The following is a 19,060-nucleotide window of genomic DNA, read 5'->3' as shown; positions in this document are numbered from 1 at the left end:
CTTCTGGGCTAAGTAAGTGGGATTTCCAATTTCCTAATTTTACTTTGTTTTCCAGGCTGCATTGTGCTCAGGCTCTTCTGTAACGTGCTCTGAGAAACCCGCAGTGATGTCTTGGAGTGTCTTGGAGTGTCTCAAAACCACCAGGCAAATTCTGGAACCACTAGCTTAGTGTACCTGCAGGCGGGGTCGGTGCTTCTCAGACCTGAATGGATGGGCGTATGGGTCATCTGGGGAATCTTGTTAAAATGACTCAGCAAGTCTGGGGTGTGGCCTGATACTCTGCATTTCTAACAGGCCTCCAGGTGGTGCTGTTGCTCCTGGTTCTTGAGTAGCCAGTCCCTCTGTGGGCACCTGTCGAGATCATGCAGTACTATGGCGTGGCAGGAGGAATGGAGGGGGAGATGAGACCAGATACGTGCCGGACTCATTCCTCAACCTGCCTAAACTTTGCAATCCTCATTTATAAAGTGGAATAATGAGAAAGCTTAGCTCCCAGAGCTGCTGTGAAAATAGAATGCTCTCAATATTAAGAAGTATAGTGTTATCACCGTACAAGATTCCCATAGAGTTTAGTCCTTCTCTCCTAAAATGATAGAATTGGTTAATGGGAACTTTACTGCTACTAAGAAGTGGCATACGTGTGATAACGTGATGCTCTTATCTGTATCATCTTGCAATGTTTCTTTGGAATATTAAAAAAAAAAAATGCCAGAGATCATCCTGGTCTCACTTGCTTCTTGGTGCTAAGTTGTACTCAGTTTGAAGCTCCCTTCCCTCTGGCTTCTCAACCCCTGAGCTGAAAAGCTGCTTAAGACCCCTTCGTGGATAGAGTTTAGGGAAATAGAGCTAATTCTTGGCAGAACTGCTTTTCAATGCAACACAACAGCTCTATCACTGGGAAGCAGAAACATTATGGAATGCTACAAAATCCATCTGATTTGCAAAAAGATAAAGTGCAATCCAGCCCAAGTGGTGATTAATATGTTAGGAGGGAAGACAGGAGATGGAACAATAAATAATTTTCATGTTTGAAGTTAAATGTTTCAATCCTCGTGACCTATTTATTTCTTGACTTTGGGAAGAATTCTACAGTGATTTAGCTCATTAAACCCAGGAAGAAAAGCCTAGCTTAGCAGCTAACTAGGGAAAAGAAATGGGTGAAAAACATGTATGTTTAAGCTTTCTCAAACAATGAAATAGAAAACATTAATCTATATGGCCCTTAGCGTTCTTCAGAAAGTATCTCTGGATTAATTCTGATAGACTCCTTGTAAGTCATCATGTTTTCTGGAAACACCCATGAGCATAAATAGAATTTAAGTTCAGTAAAGTGATTACCCAACTCTGGATCTTTTCTCTAAGCAGAGAGACCTAAAACTCCACTGAATAGGGAAAATGTCCTCTTCTTAGTTAAATCCTGTAAGATGCCAAAGGTGTCAGTGTCCAGAGAGAAGTAGGAATATTGATTCACTGGGAAGAGCTGTGCAGAGCAGTCCACCCCTGTGCTTCAGAATTTAGTTTTCCTATAATCAGAGAAAGGTGAAGAAAGAACCATTAGCACATGGTGGGGATAAGGGGAGGCCAGTTGTGTTGCAATAAGGTTTTTTTGTTTTTTTGCGGTACGCGGGCCTCTCACTGTCGTGGCCTCTCCCGTTGTGGAGCACAGGCTCCGGACGCGCAGGCTCAGCGGCCATGGCTCACGGGCCCAGCTGCTCCGTGGCATGTAGGATCTTCCTGGACCAGGGCACGAACCCGTGTCCCCTGCATTGGCAGGCGGACTCTCAACCACTGTGCCACCAGGGAAGCCCGCAACAAGCTTTCTTAAGGGTTTACTCTACTCTACCCTACCCTCTTGACTTTGTTTATTATTATTATTATTACCACTACTATTATTTTAGTCCCAGATGGAAAAGAAATTTTCCTAAGAATTACCAAGTAGCTCAACTTTGCCCTTTCTCAAAATTTAGCATAGCTGCATGCCTAAACACTGTCAGATTTATTATCTATTTACTACAAGAACAAAACTTACCAACAGATATTTGGGAATTTCATTAAAAAAAAAAAACTTTACTAAATGGAATATAGAAACATTTGACACAAGATTTGGAGTTGAAAATTTTCCATTTATAATGCCAAATTCTTCATGCCTTATCTTGACAAGTATCCAGTTTGGGTTGATATTCTTTCAGGAAATGTCTTCTTAATCTTCTCTCCTTATTAGGGTATTATTTTTAAAAGAGAACTTTAAAAAATCTTGAAAGTTATTTGATGCTGGAATAATACCAATTTCTTTAACAATAACAAAGCTAATATAATAAAAGCCATCAGGTTTGGGATATTTTAGGAAAATGTTTAATTCAACTGTTTCTTTGGAATGTAGTAGTCATAGTTTGGAATTTAAGTTACAGTTCAGTTCTGTGTGGTTTTTTATGCAACTCAGTGTCTGAGAATACAAATGTCATTTAAAGTTAAGGCTTCGCTGTTCATTTTGAATCAACAATTTACAAGTGTCATATTGTCATAGAAAATAAAAATTTCTGTAAAAAAAATTTGCACAAAATTTTATGATGGTACAAAACATGAAGCAATAATATACCAGTAAAATGAAAACATTTTACTACAGAAAGTTTTATAGATCTCAATAAAGAAAAAAATATGTTATTTTACACCTTTTAAAATTACGAAACAATCTAAAACAATATAAACTGAACATTTTGTAACACTGCCTTTACAAATTAATAACTTTATAAACATATAATTTTTAAATATATTTATCAGTGCAAGATACTTTCAAATTTAAAGTTGCAGTATCATTTTTCCTTGGCTGAAGACAACTGTTAAGTCTGTTGCCTTAAAGGTAAATCAAGTCTTAATGCTTTCATCCTGGTACGATTATAACGGCTGAATGGATGCCTCTGGGGATAAGAATCTATTCTTCTTTCATAGTGATCAATACTTTCCTGGAAACAAAAGGCATTCTCAATTCAATTAGACCAGGATGAATGGACTTTCCCCTCCATGATGCAATGTGACTCCCACAAATATATTCGAGTGAGACCTACAGCAGTGCCGGAAGGGAGGAAGTTCTTACCTACAACGCGGCATGGCACAAATACACGGAAAACAACCAAAGCTTCTTTGGGTTAATTCAATGCTGCCTGATAAGATATTTACTTCTCTGTGCCATTGGAGGCTTAGGTCTTAACAGCCCCAAGGCAGGCTTTTTGTTTGTGAGGCACTGGAAGTTTCTAGAAGCATTCATTCAAGTCTCTGTTATTTCAGGGTTGCTGCAGACTGAATTTTTAAAAACATTTGTTTTGACTTTACTCATTTTCTTCCCCTCTGTCATCTTAAAATACTTCATCCCCAGGCACCATGATTTATTGTCGCTTTCTTAAATTAACTGTTCTTTCTTCCACTTCCCTTATCTGACTCAATACCAAAACAAGAAGGCTCTCACGGGTCATTTTTGTGTATTTGGATGTAAAAATCTCCTGTTTTTGGATATGGGGAGAACTCTATTCCTTTGGGTCTCACTTGAAAGCCAATTAGTATTATTTCTTCTCTCAACTTATCACTATTTTTATTAAATGCAAACATTTCTATTGAAGATCATTTCGATTGGAATAGACAGACAAATGGCTTAGGAAAAAAGATACTGTCACTTTAACCAGTTAACAAGGAAACCAAAGTTAGACTTTGGAGGGCAAAGTTAGGAATTTCCCTTATTTATTTATTTTCCAACATAAAGTCTAGTAAAAGTGTTCGCCATTACCAGCAGGTTAAAGCTGCAAGTTTCTTTTCTGGATAATGGCAAATGCTTAAATCCTAAGAGAGGAAAAAGACAGAGAGATAGGAGAGAAAGAGTTTACATTTGAAAATACATTCCATATGAAAGAACAGTAAGAGAATATTGCAGCTTTATACAAAAGGGTCAAGAGACATGAAATTGAACTACGGAAAAAGCAGAACAATTAAGCCACGTTGCCAAATCTTCGGAGCCCTTGCCTACCCGGAGGCTGACATCTCACACTAAAATATACTTTCTTCTTAGTCAGTGGGCCACCAGGGTCTGATTCAAGAGGAGGGCTTTCACCAGCGAGAAACAGGGCGGGTTAATGTAACACAATGAGAACCAGTACAAACAAAAAGGCACTTGAGAGGACGTAGACCAGCCAGTGCCAAGGATTCTTCGTTGTGGTTGTCGGCATCACACCCAGTTGCCAGCAGTGTTTGGTGATGGCACAGTTTTCTGTATGGAGTTCACAGCACAAGGTTGAGTACAACACTGGAAAACATCGAGGAAATCTGACGGTATTGCTTCGTAAACAGAGCTGACACGCTAGACTGGTACTGAGGCTACGGTACTTTAACTGAAAACATCCTACTCCTTCTTTGCCTATGCACAACGCGGGCGATGATACACAAGGCCAGCTTCAGGAGTCCACTGAAATGTGGTTACTCGAATATATTCTGGGCACTGGGCTGCAGGTAGCATGTCCGTCAAAAGGGCCCCACTGAATACACTTGGTGCCAGCATCTTGGATTTTGCAGTTTCCGAAAAGAATCCAGAAGAGGGAGAGAGAGAAGGGAAAGGGGAGTCCAAATGAACTATTAAGTCAATCATACTTGGTCTCAACACCAGCATTTGATTATTCAAAAGAAACCAACAGAAGGAAGCTGACTGTACAGGATTCCGATTGTTAACACAGCTAAGTCGTTCATGTCCGTCGGCCGAACTCATCGAAGCTCCTGAGAAAACCTGGCTTGGCATTATTAACGCACTTCCCAGCCTGAACAGTGAAAGATCAGCCGGTCCCCAGCTCAAGCTCTGTCCTCCGCTCCACTCTCCTGCTCGCCTGGTCACCTCTGTCTGCCTTCATGCCTCCGAGTAAGTACTCTGTGGATTCAGTTTGTCTTTTTTCAACTTCACGCCATCCACAAGTTCGAAGTTATAGTTCTCCAGGGCAGATAAGTTTCTTTCCGACATCCCGTTGTGCCAGCAGGCACAGTACAGCACGACCCCGCAGACGGCGCCCAGGAGGACGCCCAGGGCACTCATGGCGATGATGGTGATGAGGATAGGGTCCAGGGTCTTCAACACGTTGCCCGGCTTCCTGGAGATGTTCTCATCACCGTCTCCCGTGCCTTGGTATCCTGGGGTGCTCCCTGGGGAGAAAAACGAAATCGGCTCCATGAGCTGCCAACGTACCAGATGACAGTAGACAGAGAAATGGAGAAGAAGGAAAGAGAAAGGAGTGAAGCACATGTCCGGACTGGGCTGTCCTCCCCAAGAGCCTGTGGGGGATTTCTGCAGCGGGGGTTTGGCTCCCCCATCGCCAAGAAACACCAACGTTTAGGTTTGACTTATTGCTGGCAATTGAAGGTGGGAGGGAAGGGTATTGGGTGTTGGTGCTGCGATTCTGACAGGAAGCTTAGCGCATGGAAACCACTGACTCTGGGTAAACAATCAGGGTTCAGTTCTAATCTAATTCCGATTTCATGCAGCCTGCCAGCTGTGAGATTGTAATCTGTATTTATCGTCCTTGGCCAGATAAGAGGTCTGTAAACTTTGCAAAATGCTTCGTCACACATTTGTCTAGAGGGGGATTTAACCATTCCCGGCGCCTTTGCCTGATCCCAAAACCCGGCACGAGGAACCCGCCCAAGCTGTCCTTCAAGTTTCCTCCTTGAGTCAATGGTGGTTTCACTCATGACGGAGAGGGCTTTCAGAAAGAAGGAGGGCATGCCTGCTGCTGACAGTTAAAGTGGCTTATGGCTCCAGTCTAGAAGCTGGGTCAGTGCTGTGCTGAATAGAACACATTTAATAATCAGCATCTCTGCTCCCCTGGTGGTTTCACTGCAGATGGTCACACAGCTCTGCGCTCGGGCACTGGGGAAATGTTTTTTTTAGAGTGGAACATGAGAAATTACTAACACGGGAGCTTTGCTTCTCATTACCTGGGACTAGAAATGAGAGAAAATGTCGATGTGCAACAGGCCTGGTGTTTACTTAATGGTGTTCTGATCAACAAGGATTCCAATCAAAGAAAACTAAAAATATGAGACGCAAGTCCCTAAATAGGGGGAAAGAAGCCATAGGGACAATATTAATGTTCTCTCCCTTGATGCAACATTGTTTTGAAACAACCTCTAATAAAGTTTACAACCCAGTGTGGACTACATAACTAAGCTAAATGAGTCACGTGTTAATATGACCAACCGCAGACATGGGGCCATCTTTATTTGTCTCCATCAAGTCCAAGTCTGGCTATAGTAGGTCCACATTTCTAGTGGCAACAGGTGCTGCTGTTGATGGATAGGGCACAGAACTGCCGGCAGCAGCTGTGAGTGACGCTGGGGCAAGTGTCCAACACCACCACTGCTGGCAGGAGGCGCAGAGACTTCTGGGAATAAAATAATATCAGGCAAGGCCTAACTCCGACCAAACAAACGCCTTGCGTTGGATCACAAAGCAGTGTTCAACGAAAACACGCATTTTTGAGTTAATCAGTCTGAAGTCCGAGGCTACCATGTAATTTGCTGTGTTACTTAAGGCCAAGCCACTGCTCTGAGTTTCAATCTCATCTGTAAAATGGGGATAAATACACTCAGAGAGCGGCTGTGAGGATTAAATAAGATAACTTATGTAAAGCGATTGGAACATACTAGCTACTCAATAAACCCCCATCAGCATCGTCAGCATCATTGTCATCAATACTGTGATCATTATCGCAAAACGAGGGTTTCAGTAGAGGAGGCTGGGAACAGATGGCCCAAACAAAACAGATTATCACAGAAATTGGGTTCCCGGTCTCTAAAGATTATAGCTGGATATAAACCAGGAACAAGAATTTGGGCTGGTTTCAAATTATTATATGAAAATTATTGCAGGTCTTTGGGTAAGAAACAATCTTCACTAGTTTCCTGTGCCCATAGTTACAAAATGAGAGTGTTTCACGTCATTGCCCTCTGGGTCCCCTCTTGCAGCTCAGGCAGGGAATGGCCAGGGTAGCACACGTCCCCAGGGCTCACCCCCCTACACAGGCTGCGCCTCTTACGGCGTGAGGCTCCCAAGTCTGCAGAGCAGGTAGGAGAGGGCACTCTGACGACAGCCCAGGCACAGTACCACGGATGTGGGTGTTTATTTCATGTGAGCTGCTTTGATACACCAGAGTTCCAGAAAGCTTCTTCAGAAATATACTGAAAGCCACAGTAAAATATTTTAAAAATCGGTCAGCAAGACAAATTTACCTGTTTCGTCGATTTTACTTTCCGGGTTCTTTTTATCCAGGTCTGCTGGTTCTGACAAGTCAAACAAAATTGAAAGAGATTTTGAACTGCCAACCAAATACAGTACACACAAACTACATAAACCTTCACACACACACACACACACACACACACACACCACTAATGGCTCTGCTGGGTTTCCTTTGGAGTTTTTAGTACAATCTGACCCCACCAAGTAACTGGAGAGCTATAGAGAGGCAGTGTTAAATGACTAGGGAATTGGTGTCAGATCTAAATCCAGGAAGCACTACTGGAGCAGAGTGTGTTGTCTTAGGAGAAGAGCAGGGAGGAGGGAAATGGTTTTGGCATTTGGAGTGTGGGGAAATCTGGTGAAAATAGAAAACAGAAGTGGAGTTGCACATATGGCTACCATCCTGTGCTTTTGTAGATAACTGCTTCGTAAGTGTTAGTTTCTCATATGGTATGTCAGCTCATTAAGGCCAGAGATTGTGTCCTGTGTCTTACCAAAAAAAAGAAAGCATCTGGAGGGAGTGGAGTTCTGGTATCCCTTATGGTTCTCAGTAGAACACAGGGACCTGGTTCACTTCTATGTCCCCAGCATTTAGAACAGTGTTCAGAACATACGCGGTGACTCAATAAATATTTATTAATGCATGAATAATTAACAAAGAGCTGATAATCTCCCAGCATCCATGGCTAAATATTCAAGGAAATATATCTGTCGAATAATTGTAGAATTATCTTAGATGCCTTTTCATTGTTACAGCAACACAAAGTTTTAATGGTGCTTTAGCTGTGACTTTAGCTGTGAGTATAATGCCCAGCAGTAAGCACAGCTAAGTAGATGAGTCACATGAAAACAGAAAGGCTCATGGACTTGTCTTAGCTTCTATACATTCACTGTAGCACTGGGATGCTGCTTTGCACATAGAAGGTGGTCAGTGAAAACCTGTTGAACCAGATTGAATGTATTTCTTGGTTTCAGCTGGTAGAGATTGCTCTCCCATTCCAAAAACATCACCATCAACCTTCTCATCTTGGAATAGGAAAGCAAGCAGTACGTGCCCTGTGTAACTGCATGAAACATACATTTTAACTGTGTAGACCTGGATGTGGGGAATTTGTAAAGTAGCTGCAACTTAAATATTAAGCCTTATTTTCTGTGAAGATCTGCAAAGTACTGTGGCAGGAAGCAGTCTTTGGGTAAGACTGTCCTCTTTTTCCCCCCAATTTCTTCAATCAACCCTATCAAATTATTGCCACTTTAGGGATTACGTATATCCAATACATTGTATAATAAAAGCTTTGCAAATTGCCGAAATGACCAAAAACCCATCATAGCCGACAGGCCTCCTTTGTCTTAAATTTGCCCAATAGGGTTATTCCATTTTGTTATAATTAACATCCTATTATATAATGATATATAACAAAAGTTTAAGTGTAGCAAATGGAGCTTAAGACTAATTACTGTGCTATTACATTGCCATTAGTGGTGCTATTTATAATTACATATCAAGAACCGCGAGAATGAATTGGTTTCCTACGTCAGACTCTTACTCATATACACCAGACCGATGAAATCCATAAACTCTGAAATACTAGGCAAAGTCTCTAAATTTCCTTTATTCTTTTGAGTCAACTCAACTGTTTTTAGAGTCAGAAACATCTACTTATTTGTAATAAAGTGAAGAATGATGGTGTCTACGATTCATTCACATTGTAATCTTCATTAAATCCACTGTGATAAAGAATTTCAAAGGCCTGCTGCTTGTGGACACACTCAGATATTTGGAATTATCCAGCTGTCTGAGTTTTCCGCTTCTCATCACAATGTTTAGGCATGGCGTACACAGCCTGGAAACTGTGAGCTTCTTCTTTGCTATGATCTTTGGATTGCATATTATTTGTGTAGTTTTGTGGGTACCAACCAGACATTCTAAGTGAACCAGGTTAGATAATGGGGCAGCTAAAGGTAGACTGACCTGGCCTTATGCCCTGTTGCACCAGACCATGCGTTCTATAGGATGTGCTTATAGCCCACATTAAAATTCGAGGTCCAAATGAGCACAACAAAGACCATTCAGTGGAAAGACACGTGCCCTGAGCAAGCACTGCTTTGGTTTCTACAGCAACCCATACTTACTTGTGCAGTCCTCTTGAGGGATGTGGTTATTGATACTAATGTCATCCACTGCAATCCCGCCAAGGTTGCCTTTTCCGATTTCACCCTCAAAAATCACCTAATAAAATGAGATCGTTTTCACAGTATTTAAATGTTGGGTCCCAGATAACAGTGCTTACAAATGCTTGTTCACCTCAAGTCACAGAACGTAAATGAAATTCGTGAGATTTCGAAAGATCACACGATTTGCTCTTCAATCCATATTAACTGCTTGGGGATGGCATAAAACTTCTCCTCACTGTATCTTTGTATGATACAGAATTTAAAACTGGAAAAAAGCAGCAAATTAAAGGAATGTTCATTGTGACAGCCCCAAATAATTATTGAGTAGCATTTTCCCTTCTTTCTCAGCAGTCGGTCCTACGTCTGTAATCTAGGAGACTGTGAAATATGCTACTGAGATTACCATCATTGCAGCAGTGTCTCAGGTTCACGAAACACCTGAAATAAAATTTGGAATTTTTTTCTGCATCTCATTTGCATAACTTTCAAATATTACCCCAGAGACCCCAAAACAGCTATCCGCCCCATCCTAGAGAAGGGCCCACCTGGTAAAGTTTCAGAGATTTGTGCAGTAGGACACGCCCCTCTTTCCAGTGGTCCCCTTGGTGTCCGATGGCCATCCAGACCAACTGGTCATATTCCTCTGGCTTCTGGTAGCGCAGTTTGACCCTCAGCGTGCCCACGTGTGAACCAGACATGTGATACCAGAAGGTCATGCAGTGGGCAGAGTTCTGGGAATAAACCACAGGGCTCACCAGGCGAGCCACTTTGCCTTTCTGGTTTTCATCAGCTTGGGAGTAGATGAAGTTGCCATCTCCTGCTGTGACAAAGAGCTGTGTTAAAGAGAGTGGCCAAATGGATGAACCTTTGTCTCTTTTCTATCAAGTTCTGCTACTCAAACCTTCTCTCCTGGGCTGAGCACCAGAACCCAATTGTGCAGGGGAAGGGAAAGTGGGCAATAGATGGAAACCTCATTGACACTGGAGGCTCTGCTCTCAGCTTCTGTGAAAGCACGTTTGTGACAGAGGCTGTAAACAGCGCTCGTCTGATACCACGTATCTGGAACGCACTGTCACACGGACACGGGCTATGACTTGTGTTGGTCTCTGCACCATTGCAAGCAGATCGGATGTACAGGAAGACCTATTTTCATGCAACTTTAAGACTGCTTCAGCAGCACACACGTGAACACAGACACTAAATGGAAACATTTAGATGTATTCTTATCTATTTACCATTGGAACAGGTAGACTTCTGGTTGATGATGCTTTGGTCACTGTAACTGCTTGATAATAAAGCTGCAGTTTGTCCAAATAATCTGGCAATCTTTTTTTTTTTTTTTTCCGCCAAACTTCGATTCTTTTCCCCTAGTTTGTTTTAATGGCTTTTAAATTCCTTCAATACACCTGAGAGCCTGAAACTCAGCTGTGAGCCCCGCTTCTGTTTGATGTGGGCTTCTGGTTCCAGGAGAGGTGAGGCTGCATTTCTGAGGCTTATTAGAACCTGCCATTTTGGCAACAGAGATGCTTGCCGAGCTTGGAGGACTAACTCCTGGCTCTGCTGTTAATGACCCCCTGTGGGAGCACTGCCTTCTGCCACCACCTGGTCTAAACACACAACTCGTGTTTCACTGTTTGCTCTGCAAATAGCAATGCTACTATAACACCGCACCTGCTGAAAATATGCATCTGATGCTGAGCCTCAGTGGGCAGCAGGATGTTCGGTGTGCTGCCCCAGAGGCTGGTGTGCTTGGGAGATACTCTTTCACTGCGTGTACGTGGGCGCATCCTGAGTCAGCAGCGTCCAGGTGAAGTGGATGTGTCCTCAGTCGCTTTCCTCCCTCACCTGGCTGCTTGTCTGAGATGGCTCCCAAGCACTCTTAATAAAACCGGTGGGCGGGGAAAATGAAAGGAGGGTGGAAATAAAAACCATGGCCCCGGGAGTTATGTGTGATGCTCTGGACCACGCAGACTCAAGTCACCCCTGGGGTTTGTTTCCTCCCACTGATTTACCCAATGATGCTCACCTGTCTGTGAGCTCACCTGTCTATGGTGCCACTTCACTCAGCCCACCAAGACGGGCTGGTAAGACATGCCCCCATCTTGCTGCTGCCCCCCGTCCCCGATCTTATGGAGAAGAATGACGTTGAGGATGCGTAGCTTAGATGGTCCCCGAGTCAGGCTGCTTCTCTGGCCCCTCCTGTGCTGTCTTCTGCCACTGTTGCTCCCCCGGCCATTGGACACCCTCATCCCACTCCGCTGGAGCCGTTTCCCACCCAGAACCAGACTGTGAGCACCTCGAGGGCTGGGTTCCCTCCTTTCCACCTGAATCTCCAGTGCCCCTCACTGCATCTGCCATGTATGCGGGCGGCTCGATAGCATATGTGCAATGAAGCAGAGGAAGATGCGGGTTTCGGAAATCCTCTGGAAGGAGGAACATAGCTTCATTGTTAGAGGTCAAATGCAGAAAAGCATGTGGGATTCCTCTGATAAATCCAAAATTGGGCCGCAGATAGTGTTCATGTTCTGAAATCTCCACGTTAGATTTGCAAAGTGGCGCACGTGATCTGTGGCAGGCTGTGTGCGTGTGTCCTGTGGTGGGGGGGGGCTCTTTTCATTCAGACTTTTTCATGTTAACAAGTTCCTGCCTTTCAGATGTCGGGCTCACCCACCTCTCTTGGCAAATGATTGTGTGTCTAGTGCTGCGGGGGTTCCTCCTGGTTTGGGCAGACCTGGCACCACTGCCAAGTAAATGGGGGCGTCTGGGAGGACAAAAGAGACCAATCCTTCTGAAGGAATCGCACTTCTCAGCCGCTAATCTAAGACAAGCCCGCCTTTTCTGACACTCCAACACATAAAGTGCTGATGTCTCTCCTTTCAGGGATTTTATCACAGCTCTGGGTCGGGAACTCTCTCTCCGTTTTCTCAATTAGCACTGTAGCTCTGCAAGCCTTTTAGCTTTTCTCTCTGGCTAACATAGCTTTTAACCTCCTTTGAATGTCAGATCCTACTGAGCCATTTTGCTTCACTTTGCATCAGTTTTTCCACCATTACTGCCTTCCTTTCAGCTAATTGCATTTGGTTAATTCGATGCCATTTCTATGTACGGTGCCATTTACAGTCAAAGTATTTTAAGTTTTCTAAAACTGCTTGTCTTAAGATTCAATTGAAAGTGTCTCAGAATTGAAGGAGTCCAATTTTATCCAATTTCCTTGTCATTCTTATTAGGAAAGGAAGTAGCTGTGATGGAAAGAGGCCTATTCAACCTACTTAATGGTTGTATTCACAGGGGAAAAAGTGAACAACAAAGTGGGAAAGGCATGAAGTACCCTTTGCCTGTCCGTCGGCCCACTGGCCCACTCACCCCAAGCACAGGCATGGGGAAACTCGGCTTAATGAGATTTCTCAGCACCAGCAAATGCCCCTCTGGGGTCTCTTTTGGGCAACATGACTTGAGGAAGCAGTCCTGTCGGTATCACTGATCAGAGCAGAAGTTTGTGGGTTGTGTGTGTGTGTGTGTGTGTGTGTGTGAGGGTATGCATGTGCATTTTTCTGCAGGGCACTGATGGTTCTTTATTCCATATTTCAAGTTGGGTGATAAAATGACTAGGAGGAAAGTGGCTGACGGCTCCCTATGTACCCCAACCCTAATTAATCTTAGAAGGAAAGTAAGACAGGAGGTGAGGTGGGTTGAGGTGTGGCGAGGTTTCTATCTGCTCAGAGGGAATGGGCTACATTTACAATCTTCCTCAAAAGAACAAGATTTCTACCCTTACCCCAATCCATTTCCACTTCATGGGTCAGGAGAGTAAGCGTTAAGCTCACTTATGGTTTCTGCAGCTGCAAAATAACTGAGATGACACCATCTATGGTGGTGTTTGGACTTGCTTCCAACCAATCCAGAGTCAGGATGCTAGAGATAAAATAAGACTCATAGGATCTGATGGTTGTTGAAGTTGGGTTATGTGCAGAGAGGGTTTATTTTGCTATTTCCTTTCTACTTTTGAATACCTTTGAAATTTCCCATGAAAAATGTTCAGAAAAAGTAGAAAACAGGTATTAATTCACACACACTGGTTTGCCAAGTTTGCTATTTTTTCAGAGGGGTCAATGAGTTGCCACATTTAATCAGTATTCTCTACAAAGTGGCCTAAGGGAATCTCTACTAGGGAAGGACATGATGTTAATTCCAGAAAAGAAAAGCAGAAGTGAATGCTCTGTGGTATTTTCTAAACTCCCTAAACTCAGAGACCCATCAACCCTCCACAGTAACACTTTCTCTAATTCAAAGCAATGTGGCCACAGTGAGCCCTCCGTTACCTGTGTGATCCTGAATCGGTCCCGTCTTGCTGGTCAACACACTCCACCTGAGCTGCACGTGACTGTCATGCTCCCAGTGACAGAACGTCTTATGAGAACCCCAGCCAAACTCACAGTTAAAACCATATGTTGGAAACTCTTCAGTGGGTGGAAAGGAAAAAAATAGAGACAAGCAGAGAAAGACACATTTAATCATTTAGGTCAGAGAGGTCCTTAATTCGTTCATGGAAAGCATGATTTACATAACTTCATGTCTGTTTGAAAATTCCAGGAAAGCCACAAAATCCAGGATTACCACGAAACTCAAAAGATGCGTGGAGAAGTCCAAATGCTTACAACATCATATTTAGTAACATTTAAAAATAATTTTTTCTTTTTATCCAGCTCAAAAAGATTATGGACTGCCTGTCAAATTGCTACATAAAATTTCCAGGAAGGTTACTTTCCAAAGCATGTATATTACATGTATATTATGTTAGCATTCTCCCTATTTCCGCAATACTTAATATGAAAGATACTCTGCTCTTGAGGATGAGTCATATAAATTGATATCCACCAATGAAAAGAATCTTAATTAGAGATTGACCCATGAACCTCAAAAGTCTAGCAACGTGACTTGGCTGAATATCTCACCCTGGAGGTTATTTGTATTCTCACCACACCGGCTTATGCTTCAGGTTTTTACCGGCAGATCTCTGAAGCATTTCATAAGATTATTTTTTACTTCTGTGCTTTATATCAGGTCAGGTAATTTTAACTGGAAGCCTCTGCTGTTTTAGTGAATTTTCAGATTTGCCTATAAATTGCCCCACTTAAAGCCTCAGTGTAAAGTCAAGTAAAGCCAAAGCATACTGGAATAGGTACCCACTTGTATATTTTGTAACGTTCAAAATGCTTCCTTTGGAATCTAAAAGGAAAGTATGAAGGGATTCTCAGGAATGATTTGTGTGTTCTACAAGGTGCTCTTTGGCTATGGGGTTTTTTAAACCTCCATAGCCTTATTTTTTTACTCAACCCTTTTTTTTGGGAAATTGGTTAACTTTTTAAGAATGGGGAAAATGAAGTCTTTGATGCCTGGAACTTTGGGGGGGGGGGTAAACTTGAGCTAACAATAAAAAATAATCCTAAAGATAAAATCCTCTTGCTTCTGCCAGTCCACTCGTCCCCCGAATATACAATAAAATTAAGCACACAATAGGGGCTGGCTTCTCTGAGGGTCATTGCTTCTCACTGAGTTCAGGTGTCCACAAGATGGCAGCATTGAGACGAGGAGGAAGGTGCCTAGGGCAGCTAGCCAACTGATCTAAAAAATAAAGCCTCAAAACAACTTCTCTGTACATTAAGGGAAGTATGGTATTATATGCTGTGTTAGGGTCAGGCTGAGAGCCTATCTCATTTGGATCTTTTCTTTAACTTTGTCTAAGCATTTAACACAAATATCTTGCTTTCTTCTCCGAGTCTGGGCTCCCTTGCCCCTCCCCCACTTCAACAACGGCAGGAGGGATTGTAATGGAAAGGTTTATTGAATAGATAAGAATGAGTTACTTTGCATTTTCAGTTTCCAAGGAACTCTTTTCAAATGCTAATGTGAAATTTGGAAGGAAGGCACCACACGCATTGTCAAAACTGAGCAGGATGGATTCTCCCATCCACCTGCCAAAGGATTCACAGGGACAGCTGGGAAGGTAAACCTAGTAAGTCACGTGATGTGTATAACGTGAGCGCTTTCAGTTCGGGCAAAGGGCTGTGTTTCACAGCAGTAGTGTCATTGGAGAGAGAGATTTCATGCCTAGTCCATCATAACCATGAAATAGGGCTTCTTAAAGCATGAGAAACCCTCTCCAAAATCTGCCCCGCTTCTGTGCAGCAAGATTGAATTTTGCAGAAGTAGTGGTCAGCTGAACGGTGACTGAATGGTTGAACAACCTTGGATGTCAACGCCCACAGCCCCGAAAGGTACTGTTGTGTAATCTCGTGTTAGAAAATGTTAATATGTGTGTGGTTCCGGGGGTCTCTACTTAAATGTTATTTATAAGACATGCACAAAGAGAAGGGCAGTAAGCCATTACAGCATACACATTTCTGGTTATATTTGCCTTGTTAATACCTTAAATTTATTGTATAATTTACAGAAAACCATACTATCCGTAATTTGGCTATTACTATTCTGGCAATGTCATAAAATATAAGAACTCGGATATTTTTGTCATGGCCAGGACAGAGGATGGCTTTGCCTGAAGGAGTAATTCAGGCACTTCTGCTCCAGAGAATGGAAGTCAGCCTTTATCTTCCACTGTTCTTCCCAATCTATGAATTTAACATGGAGATCTGCTCTAACTACTCTTTTATCTGCTTGTCCCTACCATATAATTTATGGCAATCTTGTTAAATTAAAATAAATTTTTTTTTTAATCAGTACCTTTTGTGGGGGATGGGTATGGAGTCAGAATAGTTCAATGTTGAAGATTCAAGCCTGGCTAGAAAGGCTATTAAAACACACACAACACACAAAAACATTTCCAGAAAGGAAAAAAAAAAAAGAGAGAGAGGAAGAAAGAAAGAGGAAGAGAGAAGGACAGGAGCAGAGGAGAAAAGGGCAGAGAAAGAAAGAGAAGAAAAGCAAATGGACGAATGAAATGTGTATATGGGACTAAGTACGTGTGACCTTTCAATCTTCAAAATATTACCCAGGCTCTGTGGCTGCAGAATTCTCATTAAATTCATTGGGAATAATCTGGCTAAATCCCTTCTTGACTCTTCAAAATAGCAGGAAACAATATTCTGCACTTAAATTTATAGCCCCTGTGAGCCAGCACCAGCTGCGCCTGGTGAACCCAGTTTGCCCAGAGTTAGATCGTCGCTAGCACCATATACGTACAAGGATTTAATTTTTAAATCTGGTCTTCAAAACTTCTATTGGGTATGCAAGCTTGCTTACTCATAGGCTGGTCTTGCAGTGGAAATAAGTGGAGGTGCCTGGGTCAACGCAACCATGGGTCATGAACATACTCTGAACTGCTCTAGTGGATGTCTGGGGATCCCTGGAGGGTAAGAGGCTTCACCAGGGGGAGCTGGATTTAAAATGCAGGGTTTCTCATCAGTTCCTGGCAGAGCATTTAAATAGGCTTTTATGCATCCGATTACAACCCAGACAGTATATGAATATTATATGCCCAATGAGTGTATTATATTGAGAAGAATCCTCAACATGAAGACTTCAGACTCTGCTTGAATCTCTAGTGGCTTCAGCAAAATCAGATGGTGATGCAAGTTTAGGGTCTGACTTGCTGCTGCTTGTCAAGGTGCCTGCAGGACAGTGGGGATCCAGGTATCAGTCGGTTCATCTGACCATGGGGTGAACACCACAGTTAGACCTGATCTCTGAGCACTGGCTCAGCCAGGAGGTGACAATGAACGGAACTCCTCAAAGAAGCTCCGACAGTTCACTATCCATAAACGAAGATCTAGAGAGCCAGATTCATGACTCAGATGATGGAAAAACAGGAAACCAAGGCAAGTTGTAAAGGACTCTGGGCTGACTGTAGAACAGACAACCCCACCAATAAGCCCTGTGGTCCTGTAATAGAAAAGAACCAACCGTGGTGGCGCAGTGGTTAAGAATCCGCCTGCCAATGCAGGGGACACGGGTTCGAGCCCTGGTCTGAGAAGATCCCACATGCCGTGGAGCAACTAAGCCTGTGCGCCACAACTACTGAGCCTGCGAGCCACAACTACTGAGACTACATGGCACAACTACTGAAGCCCGAGTGCCTAGATCCTGCGCTCCACAACAGAAGCCACCGCAATGAGAAGCCTGCACACCGCAATGAAGTGAAGCCCCCACTCACTGCAACTAGAGAAAGCCTGCGCGCAACAATGAAGACCCAACATAGCCAAAAATAAACAAACAAACAAATAAATACATTAAAAAAAGAAGAACAGAACCATATTATAAAAGAAAAAAGAAGAAGAGGAACAAACCGGACTGCATATTGGATCTCTTCCTTTAGCTCTAACCCTGTGCTCTCTTGCGGGTACTTAGTCTTGTTGGCTCTGCACTTTTGTAAAAGAATGTTGCCTACAGCCTGAAGTATACAGGAAAGCCCATTCTCAAGGTTGACCTTTAAAGGTATTACACTTTCCCATTCATATAGAGATAAAAAGTTGCAGAATATAAAATAACAATTGTCTTGTTGGAGGTTTATAGGAACATTGTGACCACACGTCCACGAACAGCTGCAAGAACAAAGGATTCCAGCACTAAGAAGTTTACAACAACCAGCCACATCCCCTCCCCTTTTAGTCTAAAAGAAGCTTGAATCCTAACTCGGGTGAGATGGTTCTTTGGGACATTAGTCCACCATCTTCTCGGTCTGCTGGCTTTCTGAATAAAGTTGCTATTCCTTGTCCCAGTACTTCGTCTCTCGATTTATTGACCTGCTGTGGGGTGAGCAGTATGAGCTTGAACTTGGTAACAGTTTGACGTGAACTTGTTCAGGTGGTGGTAGCAAGGGGTCTTACTGGTTCACGATCTGTACCTCTGCCCTCTGACCACAGGAGACCCTATGAGATGACTGTCTGCTCTGGATCTCCTCTGCGAAGCTATCAAGACAAAGGCCTTGAGTTCATGCACGAATCAAAAGTTCACAGAGCCATTCCTGGTCTGATAACAAAGACTTCCAGCACTGAGGGAGAGTCATCCCATTTTGGGATCTGATGTACCTTTCCATTTTCTCCAAGGCTGCTGTTCATGTTTGGTTTTTTGATGACCCCTAGTTCTTTGGACAGGCAGGAAAAGAGATGAGATCTAACAAGCTAGCTGGCAACTTCCTAGTGATTGTAATTAACTCTCTGGCAAGAGGAAAAACTAGAGAGACAGTTAAAATGTTTGTTACATTATTAGAACGTCACTTGTTCACCTTACCCCTCTTCCCTGTGACAGAGGGTCATAAAGAACCTGCAAGGAAGTTACCCCATAAAAACCGCCCTGATGGGGCTGAGTGGGAAACCAGGAATTTCCTATCAGGGAAGATGGGAAGAGAGCAAGAGCCCCATCCAGGAGGCAGGGGCAGCCAGCCAATCCCCGAAGGCTACGTTTTATAACCTGAAGAGGTGTGGATGGGACTCCCGGCTGGCTGTTGGAATTTAGCTGAACACTATTCTTCAGTTTCGTCTTCGGTATTTGGGGGTGTCTGAGCTGAGTGGTAGCAGGGAGTCTGTCACCCTGAGCCCACCATGGGGAAACCTGGGGTTAAGTTCAGCTAAAGGGAAGTTTGTTTTGCTGGTTAATTGGGTCAAGAGT

General features: G+C 43.2%; 1 protein-coding gene across 4 annotated transcripts in view; it reads right to left on the bottom strand.

Moving 5' to 3' along the window:
• Positions 1-2,344: 2,344 nt before the first annotated feature.
• NRP1 (neuropilin 1) overlaps positions 2,345-19,060 on the bottom strand; it is a 137,405-nt gene continuing 120,689 nt past the window's right edge. For 2 of the 4 annotated variants that reach the window (XM_065872801.1, XM_065872803.1), the window contains exons 13-17: positions 13,759-13,896; positions 9,985-10,256; positions 9,398-9,494; positions 7,255-7,305; positions 2,345-5,169 (exon numbers count right to left, since the gene is read on the bottom strand). In XM_065872801.1, the coding sequence (XP_065728873.1) occupies positions 4,880-5,169; positions 7,255-7,305; positions 9,398-9,494; positions 9,985-10,256; positions 13,759-13,896 (848 nt within the window). In that variant the 3' untranslated portion in view covers positions 2,345-4,879. Of the gene's footprint in view, positions 5,170-7,254; positions 7,306-9,397; positions 9,495-9,984; positions 10,260-13,758; positions 13,897-19,060 lie in introns of all 4 variants that reach the window. The other 2 variants (XM_065872802.1, XM_065872804.1) reach the window with 2 other exon arrangements.

The sequence above is a fragment of the Phocoena phocoena genome, chromosome 2 (assembly GCF_963924675.1).
Source record: "Phocoena phocoena chromosome 2, mPhoPho1.1, whole genome shotgun sequence".
NCBI lineage: Eukaryota > Metazoa > Chordata > Mammalia > Artiodactyla > Phocoenidae > Phocoena > Phocoena phocoena.
This window is presented reverse-complemented; position numbering and strand designations above follow the sequence as displayed.